This window comes from Petaurus breviceps, unplaced genomic scaffold (assembly GCF_028583685.1).
Source record: "Petaurus breviceps papuanus isolate PSGF00001 unplaced genomic scaffold, PetGlider_PUasm1.0 221, whole genome shotgun sequence".
Classification (NCBI taxonomy): Eukaryota; Metazoa; Chordata; class Mammalia; order Diprotodontia; family Petauridae; genus Petaurus; species Petaurus breviceps.
Window position 1 is genome coordinate 9624567 of NW_027185877.1, and position 12347 is coordinate 9636913.

A 12347-nucleotide genomic window follows, 5' to 3' on the forward strand; every position below is an offset into this window, starting at 1 on the left:
TATATATATATATATATATATATATATTTCTATTCCCTTCAACTATTTCCATACTGAGAAAAGTTTCATCAGTTACAATTATTGTTTTTCCATGTGGGAATGTTAATAGTTCAACTTTGATGAGTTTCTTATGATTTCTTTTCCCTGTTTACCTTCTCATGCTTCTTGTATCTGAATGTCAAATTTTCTATTCTAGTTTTTTTCAGCAAGAATGCTTGAAAGTTCTCTATTCCACTGAATGACCATATTTTCTCCTGAAACATGATACTCAGTTTGCTGGGTAGGTGATTCTTGGTTTTAATCCCAGCCCCTTTGACCTCCAGAAAATCATATTCCAAGCCTTTCAATCCCTCAATGTAGAAGCTGCCAGATACTGTGATATCCTGATTGTGTTTCCACAATATTCAAATTGTTTCTTCCTGAGTGCTTGTAGTATTTTCTCCTTGATCTGGGAACTTTGGAACCAGGCTATAATAGTCCTAGGAGTTTTCTTTTTGGGATCTTTTTCAAGAGGTGATAGGTGGATTCTTTCAACCTCTATTTTGCCCTCTGGTTCTAAAATATCAGGGCAATTTTCCTTGAGAATTTATTGAAGGATAATTTCTAGGTTCTTTTTTTGATCATGGCTTTCAGGTAGTCCAATAATTTTTAAATTATCTCTTCCAGAGGTATTGTCCAAGTCAGTGGTTTTTCCAATGAGATATTTCACATTGCCTTCTATTTTTTCATTCTTTTGGATCTGTTTAATAGTATCTTGATTTCTTATAAAGTCATCACCTTCCATTTGCTCCAGTCTAATTCTGAAGGAATTATTCTCTTCAGTGAGCTTTTGAGATTCTTTTTCCATATGGCAAATTTGGCTTTTTAAGGCATTCTTCTCTTCATTGCCTTTTTAAGCCTCTTTTGCCATTTAAGTTAGTCTATTTTTAAGGTATTATTTTCTTCAGTCAGGTTGTTGACTTTCTTTTCATGATTTTCTTGCATCATTCTCATTTCTTGTCCCAATTTTTCCTCCACTTCTCTTATTTGGTTTTCAAAATCCTTCTTAATCTCCTCTATAGCCTGTAACAAGTTTATATTTTTCTTGGAAGCTTGTGGTGCAGGAGTTCTGACTTCATTGTCTTCCTCTGGTTCCATGCTTTGATCCTTTTTGTCCCCAAAATAGGTGTAAAGTTGGATTAATCTGCTTGCTTTGCTTCCTTTGCTTGCTCCTGTTGCCACTCAATTACTTGACTTTTGAGCTTTTTGCCACAGAACTCTGCTACCAAAGAGGAGAGCTTTGTCCCAAATTGCTTGGGTTTTCTCAGCTTCCGGAGCTATTAGTTGGGTGCCCTTTCATAAGCCTCCACATGCTCTGGCACACTGGTCGCTCACCCCAGGACCTCTACCCTAGATAGCAATCCAGATCCAAGCAGATTAAAGCAAGAGTGATTACCCCTCAGACTAGTTGCTGGGTCCCCCTACAATCTGCAGGCCAGGAGCTCTGAAGTAGTTGCGTGACAGTGGCCGTGCTTCAGCCGCTTCTCCCTCCTAAGGGCAGAGGCTGGACTGTTCTTCCGGACCCCAGGTTCCCAAAGTCCACTGACCTCTCACTTTGTCTTTGGCATTTATGGGCTGATAATTCTGGAAACTGCCATAGCTGCTGGTGATCTACTCTTATGGAGTCCCTCCAGCTGATGGCTGGTTAGGCCACCCTGGGGCTAAAACCGTGGACTGAAACAGGGCTGGTTTCTGCTCCCAGAGCACTGCAATTGACCCTTCCTGCCAGTCTGCTGGGCTGTCTTCAGTGGGAGGTTTGTTTCTCTCTGTCACTTTGTGGGTTCTGTAGCTGTAAAGTTTATTTAGAGTCATTTTTATAGCTATTTGAGGTGGTTATGGTGGAGCACAGGGAATCTTCCTGCTTCTATGCTGCTATCTTGGCTCCTCCCCCAGAATCTCTATTTTCAAAGTGCCAGCACCACAGCCATGTTTCCTCAGTCCTTGGCAGCTCTGGGTGGCAGCTCTCAAAAGTCCTGGGCAGCTCCAACTGGCCCTCAGCAATCCTCTCTCTGCCTCCATGATGCTGCTCCCCAAAATGATTCTTGATCTCAATGATTTTAGAAAAACATGGACAGACTTGCATGAAATCAGCAGAACCAAGAGAACACTGTATACTGCAATAGCAGCAATATTGTTTTAAGGGAATATATAATAATATTTGAGGGAATGTTATTTTGTCTATTATGAATACCCAAATTAGCTGTAAAGGACATATGAAGAAAAATGCTGTGTCCAGAGAAAGAAGTGATAAATAGAAGTATGTATAGAATAATTTTACCAGTTTGTGTCTAATGATAGCTAACTCTGGAGGAAGAGGAGAAAGGAAGAAGAAAAAGGAAAAAAAAGAAATTTACATGATAATTTTGTTATATATTTGAAAGGAATAGCAAGCTGTGCATAGTAGATTTGCAGTTTTATGTGCAATCTTTTTTATTGTACTATTTTATAGAAATGGTTATTTTATTCCATACATTAAAAATAAAATAATTTTATTACACTTGAAATAAGAACAATAATATATTTTTTTATGCTTGAAACAGAGACATATATAGAATTTTTTTAAAAGCAGGGGCTGTAATCATGATTTCAGACAAAATGAAAACAAAAGTAAACCTAACTAAAAGAGATAATGAGGGAAACTACAATTTTGCTAATAGACAATTAAGTAAAAAATATTTTTATGACTTTCTCTCCTCAAGGCCTCATTTCTCAACTATATAGAGAACTGATTCAGATTTATGAAAAATAAAAGCCATTCCTCAATTGCCAAATGCTCAAAGGATATGAACAGGTACTTTTCAGAAGAAATCAAAGCTATCTAGTCATATAAAGAAAATGCTCTAAATCATTATTGATTAGAGAAATGCAAATTAAAGCAACTCTTAGGTACCATCTTATATCTTTCAAAAATGGCAAATACTAGGCAGAGTCAAGATGGCGGAGTAGAAACAGGACCTCTGAGTGGCTCCAGCTTCCACCTTCCCCAATTGATGTAAAAGGGGACTCTGAACAAACTTTGGAGCTACAGAACCCACAAAATGACACAGAGAAGCTAACCTGCCACTGAGGACAGCCCAGCAGGCTGGCAGGAATCGGCCAGCACAGTGCTCTGGGAGTTGAGCCCAGGCCAGCGAACCAGGGGTTTTAGCCCCAGGGCAGGCCTGACTAGCCGCCTGGATGGAGGGATTCCAGATTAACAGCAGCTGTGTTATCAACACAGTTGATATAAGCTATCAACACCTCGATGAGAAGGACAAAGTGAGAAGTCAGTGCAGTGTGGACTTTGGGACCAGTAATTGGGAGTGCATCAGCTTTTGCCCCTGGGGCAAGAAGCCTCTGAGGAGCTGTGGCTGTGCAGCCAGTGCCACATTGCAGCTTCAGCTCCTGGCCTGCAGAGTGTAAGGGGACCAAGTGGACAGTCTGAGGGGTAGTCACTTTTGCTTTAACCTGCTTGGATGTGGATTGCAGTCTTGGGTGGAGGTCCTGGGGTGTGGGCCCAGCTTGCCAAAGCATGTGGAGGCTTCAGAGAGGGCACCCAACTAATACCTTCGGCAGCTGAAAAAACTCCAGTATTTGGGACAGAAGCTCCCCTGTCTGGTGGCAGAGTTCTACTGTGGCAAAAAAACTCAGGGGTCAAGTGACTGAGGGGTGACATGACTAGGCAAAGGAAACAAAACAGAAGAATACAACATTAGACTCCTATTTGGGGACAAAAAGGATCAAAGCATGGAACAGGAGGAAGACAGTGAAGTCAGAACTCCTGTATCAAAATCTTCAAAGGAAAATATGAGCTGATTACAGGCTGTAGAGGACCTTACGAAGCAGATAAGAGAAGTGGAGGAAAAATTGGGAAGAAAAATGAGAACAATGCAAGAAAATTATGACATAAGAGTCAACAGCGTGACTGAGGAAAATCACACCTTAAAAAACGGACTAACTCAAATGGCAAAAGAGGCTCAAAAAGGCAATGAGGAGAGGAATGCCTTAAAAAGCCCAATTTGCCAGATGGAAAAAGAATCTCAAAAGCTCAATGAGGAGAATCATTCCCTCAGATTTAGAATGGAGCAAAGGGAAGCTAGTGACTTTATGAGAAATCAGGATGCTGTTAAACAAATCCAAACAAATGAAGGAATAGAAGGCAGGTTTTCCCATGAGAGATAATTTAAAAATTATTGGACTATCTGAAAGCCATGATCAAAGAAAGAACCTAATCATACTCCAAGAAATTCTCAAGGAAAATTGCCCTGATATTTTAGAACCAGAGGGCAAAATAGAGGTTGAAAGAATCCACTGATCATGTCTTGAAAAAGATCCCCCCGAAAAAAAAACTCCTAGGAATATTATAGCCAGGTTCTGGAATTCCCAGATCAAGGAGAGAATATTACAAGCAGCCAAGAAGAAACAATTTGAATATTGTGGAAACACAATTAGGATAACCCAGGATCTGGCAGCTTCTACACTGAGGGATCAAAAGGCCTGGAATAGGATATTCTGGAGGGCAGAGGAGCTGGGATTAAAACCAAGAATCATCTACCCAGCAAAACTGAGTATCATGTTTCAGGGGAAAATATAGTTATCCAGTGTAATAAAGGACTTTCAAGCATTCTTGATGAAAAAACCAGAGTTGAATAGAAAATTTGACATTCAGATACAAGCAAGAGAAGCATGAGAAGGTAAACAGGGAAAAGGAATCATAAGCCATTTATCAATGTTGAGCTATTAACATTCCTACATGGAAAAATGATCATTGTAACTGATGAAACTTTTCTCAGTATGAAAACAGTTGAAGGGAATAGAAATTATATATATATATATGTATATATATATGTCTATATCGGAGGGTATACAGGTGTATGAATACACATGTGAATGTGTATATATATTTACAGGTATACATAGATAGAGGGCATATGACCTATTTGATAGGAAGGGATGCTACTTAAAAGGTGAAATTAAGGGGTGAGAGAGGAATATAATGAGAGGAGATGGAGAGAGACAGAAGGGGGTAAACTATTTCATTAAGAAGAGGCAAGGGCAAATGGTTACAATGGAGGGGAAGAATAGGAATGCAAAAGGGAATGGGCCAACCTTATTCTCATTGAATTTGGCTTGGGGAGGGAATGAAATACACACTAAATAGGGTATCTCACCCTACTGCAGAGTAGGGGGGAAGAGGATGAGAAGGGAATGGAGGGCAGGCTGCAGGGGAGGGAAGCTGGAAGCACTCAGTTTTGAAAAGGGACGGTATCAAAGTAGAGAATAGAACCAGTGGGAGGTGGGATAGGAGGGAGAGAAATATAGTCAGTCTTTTATCATATATCTACTATGTTAATATTTTGCATTAGCTACACATGTACAACCTATACTGAACTGCTTATCTTCCCAGTAAAGGTGAGTGACAAGGAAGGAAGAGAATGAATCTGCAATTCAAAGTTTTGAAATCCAATGTTTAAAACTATATATATATATGTACTATTATTAATACTATTTTACATGTAATTGGGAAATAAGATATACAGGCCCTGGGGCATAGAGATCCACCATGCTCTACTGGAAAAGCGGAAGGGGGTATGGGAGAAGATATGGGAGAGAGCAGATTGGAGGAGGGGATATCCTGTGGGACCGCTATTTTGGGGTGGTGGGTAGGGGAAAAATGGGGAGAAAATTTGTAACTCAAAATCTGGTGGAAATTAATGATATAAACCAGAAGTTAATAAAGCATTTGAAAAACGAAAAAAAAAAAGAAGAGCAAGGTGCTGGAAGGAGGGGGGCTCAGCCAGTGAGGAAGGTCTGAGGTCCATTTCATTCGAGGGGACCATCAATGCTTTAATAAAGTGCCATTGGTTCAGAAAAAAAAGACAAATAGTGGAGGGTATAAGGGAAAATAGGTACACTAATTAATTATTGGTGAGAGTAGTGAACTGATCCAACCATTTTGGAGAACAATTCGGAACTGTGCCCAAAGGGCTATAAAACTATGTATACTCTTTGACCAGCAATACCACCACTCTGTATCCCAAAGAGATCAAAGCAAAAGGAAATCAGAACTATATGTACAAAAAAATTTATAGCAACTTAGTGGCAGAGAGCCAGAAATTGAAAACATCCCCATCAATTAGGGAATTGCTAAAAAGGTTGTGGTATATGATCTGATGGAATGTTATTGTGCCAGGAAAACTTTAATTGATGTAGAATATAATAAGCAGAACCTGATCGTTATACACAGTTACAGTGATAGTATAATGATGATCAACTGTGCAAGTTTTAGCTATTCTTATCAATACAATGATGCACAACAGTTCCAAAGGACCCATGATGAAAAATGCTACCCACTCCCAGAGAGAAAACTGATGAACTCTAAGTACAGATTGAAACATACTTATTTCACTTTCTTTCTTTTTCTTGCTGTTTTTTCTTTCTAACATGACTATTATGAAAATATGTTTTGTATGCCTTCACATGTATAATTGATATCATATTACCTGCCTTCTCATGGGTGGGGAAGAGAGGAGAAAGGGAGGGAGAAAATTTGGAACTTTTTTGGAAATTTTGGAAATTTTTTTTTTCAAAATCAATGTTATGGGGCAGCAAGGTGGCACAGTGGATAGAACCTGGATTCAGGAGGTCCTGAGTTCATATTTGACTTCAGATACTACCTGTGTGACTCTGGGCAAATCACTTAACCCCGATTGTCTCACAAAGTTAATTAATTAATTAAATTTTTTTAGTACTTTTTTTTTTTAGAGCTAAGATGAATCTGGTTCATTTGTCGTAATTTTCTACTAAGTAGTTTCATCAGTCCAAAAAGAGGGAAAAGAAAAAACTCCTCTAATCCCAATACATAAGGCATGATAGTTTTACTCTACTAATTCAGTGATATTTTAAATGTCTATTGTGTAATGAACACTATATCAAGTGTTTTTTGAGGACACCAAGAAATAGACTTTCTGCTGTGAATGAACATACAATCTAATTAAAGCAAAGGAGCAGACATAAATGAAAATGAATAATTAAAGAGAAATATAAACAAGTACAAATAAATACAGTTTTGTAAAAACCTGTAGCGAAGGAATCAGAAATATCATGTTTCATTATAATATAAACTCCAATTTGAGCTTAATTTTTGAGATATAAGAGGATGCTTTAACCAAATATTTTGCTTTATCTTACAGCTAGGGAAACCTTACCTGATTTAGTTTCCATAATTCCTGACACAGTGCCAAATTCTGACCTGCTCATTGAGACTACAGCTTCTGCCTGTTATACTTTGAACAATTTAATCCAGAATAGCCAGCAAAATGCACAAGATCTTTTGCATACTGGAGGCTTTCTGAAGATTATAGCTATCAGCACGGGTGATAGGTGAGTCATGTTCTTGGAAGAGACTTTAGAAGATATTGCTTTCAATTTGACATATTAATGAATCTTTTCAAGAATCCTCAATAAGGAAACACTGGTCCAATGTCCTTGAATGCCTCCAGTGATAGTAATGTCACTGTCAACCAAGGCATCCAATTTCATTTTTATTACTAAATTTGTTACTCCTTATTTGGAGCTACAGTCTGCCTTCTATATATTTCTCTTTCCTCCGGGATTAAGATGAACAATTATAATCCCTCTTCCAACTAAGAGTCTTTCAAATATTTTAATGTAATAATCATGTTTCTACATACACTCCAAAGTTCTATGAGTAGTGTTCTCTTCACATATAACAAACTAGATCTTTCAGAATGGCCTTTAGGTTACATGGCTGGTAGGGGAAGGGAAAAGAAAGGAATAAGCATTTGTATAGCAACTTCTATGGGCCAAGCTCTATGAGGCAAATAGAAGCAAAGTGATTTGCTCAGGGTCACATAGTGTTTGAGGCTGGATTTGAACTCAGGTCTTCCTGACTCCACATTTAGTGCATTACCTAGCTGCCTCAAACAGAAACAATTGGATAGGATCTAGCCAGGGGTGGGGAACCTGTGGCCTTGGGACCACATGTGGCCTTCTTCATCCCTGGACTTCTGATTGAGTCCGAGTTTTGCAGAACAAATCCTCTTATTAAGGGGATTTGTTCTGTGAAGCTTGGATTCAGTCAAAGGACCACACTTGAGGACCTAGAGGGGCAGTGTGGCCTTGAAGCCATAGGTTCCCCACCCCTGACCTAGCCTCTTCATCCTAGATGCTTATATAGCCTATACTTAAAAATCTCTAGGAATCCGCCAGCCTTGGAATCAGGAGGACCCTAGTTCGGTTCCGGCTCAGACACTTAACACTCACACACACAAAAAAAACTAGCCATGTAACCTTTGGCAAGTTACTTAACCCCAATTGCCCTCCAAAAGGCAAAAAAAAAAAATCTCTAGGAATCAAAATTTTAACTTCCTATTCTAGTGTTTTATTACATAAATATGTTGATTGCCCCTGGGGCCATAGTTTCAACTTAAAATCTAACTGGGCAAAATGAGAACATGATCATTTTTTGTATTAACAGGACCCTAGAAATGGTCATGGAGTACACAGAAATGTAACTGAGGAGGAGGAAGTAGGATATCAGCTAAGATATGGATAACCTCATATGGGACAATGACCCCTAATGTTCAGTGTGGTTTACCTATTTTGATTTGAAAAGTTGCCATCACTCCACTTGACCCAGAGGCAGTGGTAGGAAGATGAAGGGGAAATATGAATAACAGATAAATCCTGTTTTCATGGCTTTATCATCTCCTTCCTTAAACCCTCTCTCTGGATAAGAGAGTATTTTCTCATTACAACTATTCCATTAGCACAAATTTCATGCAAATGAGGTAGCAGTCATAGATTCAATCCCCACATAGACCAACTCACTAATAGTGCCATTAACATCACACATTCATGCTATTTGTTACAAGGGGGACTAGATATTGATTGCCTCCAGTCCCTCTCCATCATGTAATAGAGAAGGAGGGAGTAAGGGTAAGTAGTATCAGCCCCACATTAATGAAAGTACAATTGCCTCCATTACAACCCCTAGTTATTTGAAGAAGTAATTTTGATTCCTATCACTGGACCAAAAAAAAAAAAAAGGTTCAAAATCACTTAAGACCAGTTTTCTGTTTCCTAGCTTGCAGTATACTGTAAGTTGAACAATTCAGAACAAAACTGATTGTGACAGGGAAAACTGAGGGATTCAGTAAGCCATCAAGTACAAACATTTCCATGTTAGGAAAATCTGGCTTATGCCATGCATGTGAACAAAATTCTATAAAGTGACATTATTTCAACAACTTAGGCATACAGATGTGACCCCTCACAGGGAAACAAGCTGTCATTAATAGAAACTATTTGAATAAGTTAAGCTTATGCAATAAACATGCAAGCTATATGCAATAAACACATATGCTATTTAGTTGCCTATTTATTTATTATCACTAACTTCCATTTAGTAGCAAAAAATCACCCAACCTTCACAGATCAAAAACTTAATCCAATTTTTTCCCTTTACCTTCTCTCAATGGAGGAAAAGGCAATTACACCCAGAATAAGAAAATAAGAAATCACTGCTGCTCCCAGTAGTAGTTGATGGTAATAAATAATTAATAATTAAATGTAATAAATAATTAAATGTTTTTTTTAATGAACTAGTCTTAGAACCTAGAATATATTTGCAACATTGTTTCCATGGGAAAATATATTCTAAACTCCAACTGTATGACTGAAAATACAAACTTGATACAACAAAATCCTTTTATGAATCAGAAATTTCCTGTATTTATTGGGTGTTAAATTATACTATACTATGGAAAATAATAGCTAATATGTAAACCTCTTTAAAGTTCTCATAGCACTTAAATATATAATTTTATTTGATCTTTACAACAACCCTGGGATGTAGTTGTTATTTTTCCCATTTTAAAAGATGAGGGAAATGAGATAGAAGTTAAGTGACCTGTCTACAGACTGGACACTCTAATAAACATCTGAAGCAGGATTTGAACATAGGTCTTCCTGACTCCAAGTCCAGCACTTTACCACCTACCACAATAAAATAAAAAAGAAATGCCTCTTATCACAGTGGGAAAAACGAATTAACAGATAGAAGATCAGATAAAGATGAGCAGTAAGAAGCAGAGGGCCTATACATTTGCCAAATTCTACAATTTTCATTAAGTTTTTTAGGGATTACAGATCTTTCTCTTTTAAGTATTTTCTGTTTTCCTTTTCTCTTTTGCAGCTATCTCTCCAACAAAGCTAGTAAAGCAGCTTCTGTGCTACTCTATTCCCTGTGGTCTCACACTGATCTCCACAATGCCTACAAGAAGGTAAGACAGCTCAAAGGGAATTAGATCCATGTCTACAACCCACAGTCCTTTTCTGCCAAATCAGCAATCTAGTGACATAGTGACCTAAACAAAACCTTTAATTTTACAAAGGAGGAAACTGAGGCTCAGAGAGACTAAGTCACTTGCTTAGGGTCACACAGGTTATAAGCAACAGAGCTAAGACTGGTAAGAGAAAGATGAAATGATGAGGAAACAAATATTCAAGCTTGCAAGCATTTCAATTTATTACGCATGCTAATTGCCTACCAGTTCTTTTCCTCAGCTTTGGCACTGGACCCCAAATATAAAGGGAGACAGATTTTTATGCATTAAAAACAATTGAATAAAACCAATTAATAGGAAAAAATACAAAATTAAGTAATCTGATTTCTAATTGGAAGATTAGGGACTTTAAAAGTTGGGAAGGGGAGAATGAACAGGTGCAATTCCCTGAAATCAGAAAAAGAACTGTCCAACTCCCCCCAAGTATCTGGAAATGAAAGGAATATGGATACAATAACTGATCGTTACGGGGCCAGTTTTCAGATAAGACATGGGTTGCTTGAAAAGTACAATTATGAGAAAATTCCTTGCATCAATATTAGGATCTGACTGGGTTTCTGATAGGCATAACCTAGGTCCTTAGTTAAGGGTTTCTAAGTAGTAGATAAAGGTGGTCCAGCTTCCCAGCCATGCAGGGCTAAATATAAACAATGCAATAGGTTTCTCTTACAATTCCCACAATTCGATAGTTTCCTCACAAGACAGAAATTGGACTAGATCTATAATTGAATAGAAAAGGAACTGAGCTAGCTCCAGAATTGAGTCACAAGATGGAGTCAGTGTGGTTCACTCAATTTCCACCACTACTTGCTATTCCAATTCCCTCAATTTTCCCCTTTTGACTCATAGGGGCAGCCCCAAATCTGTTAAGTTTTTTCATATGTGCATAATCTGAATTTCATGTCAGATTATAGATCAAACTACTGTTTTATTCAGGACCCATCTTCTCCATTTGGTAGATAAATCAAGTCTTTTACTTTTCCTTCTCCCTTTAGCTATTTGTCCTTTCATTACTTCATGGTCATTATCCCTCTACTAGAATGTGGAGGAAAAAGCAATATAAAACAACTTAGTATAGACTAGCCAGATTTACTATTTGTTATCTATTTTGATATATTTCAGGGTTTTGGCGGGGAAAATAAATAAAAGTATATTTCGAGCTTTTCTGTGGATTAAAATTTTCCATATTATTCCTTTCCTCTATCTCCCCTGCCCACAATGATTGAAAGTTGGCTATTTTACCTATATGGTAAAATTTTATTGTATTACCCTAATATACAAAAGCTTTTAAATATAAAAATTTCTAGAGTAGTCTTTAAAAAAATCCACTTAACTAAAGAATTTCCTTAATCCCTTGGAGTTCATTGCCTTGGATTTAACCTGTACCTCAAAGAGAGTTTAGTGTTGTGGAATGCAGCTTGGGCAATACATCTCATTTGAAAGCTACTCTTATTTATAATGTCTTTTTTTTCCCTTATCTCAAAGGCTCAATTTAAGAAGACAGATTTTGTCAACAATCAGACAATCAAAGCCTACAACTCCCTTAAAGAATGAAAAAAGATCAAACAGTGATAGTAGTGACAGCCAGAACTGCATCTCTTGTGAGAAAAACGTAATTATCTGCTTCACCGCTGGTCAACTGCATAAAGTCTCCAGAAGAAAAAGACTAATTTTTATGCCCATTCAAGAAGGGCTCCCCAAAATCCTGTCTTAATACTTAGCCTTTCCTCTTCTATTTGCATCTTGTCTTGGATCCCTAGAAAAGAGAGAATCAGAAAATATAATACTAAGTTTCTGCCAGAACACTTTTGTAAGCTCACCTTTTGCTAGTGATAACAACTTCTAACACCACAGACCATTTGGTTACTCAGCTGTCAAATTCATTTTCCTAAAATGCAGATCTGACCATATTACACACACACACACACACACACACACACACACACACACACACACACA

The 12347-nt window shown here is 37.8% G+C and overlaps 1 protein-coding gene across 1 annotated transcript in view; it reads left to right on the forward strand.

Annotated features, from left to right (window-relative positions):
- PKP2 (plakophilin 2) overlaps positions 1–12341 on the forward strand; it is a 162051-nt gene extending 149710 nt beyond the window's left edge. Inside the window, exons 11-13 of the mRNA XM_069094834.1 lie at positions 7212–7401; positions 10238–10325; positions 11874–12341. Of these exons, the coding sequence (XP_068950935.1) occupies positions 7212–7401; positions 10238–10325; positions 11874–11942 (347 nt within the window). The 3' untranslated portion in view covers positions 11943–12341. The remainder of the gene's footprint in view (positions 1–7211; positions 7402–10237; positions 10326–11873) is intronic.
- The last annotated feature ends 6 nt before the right edge of the window (positions 12342–12347 follow it).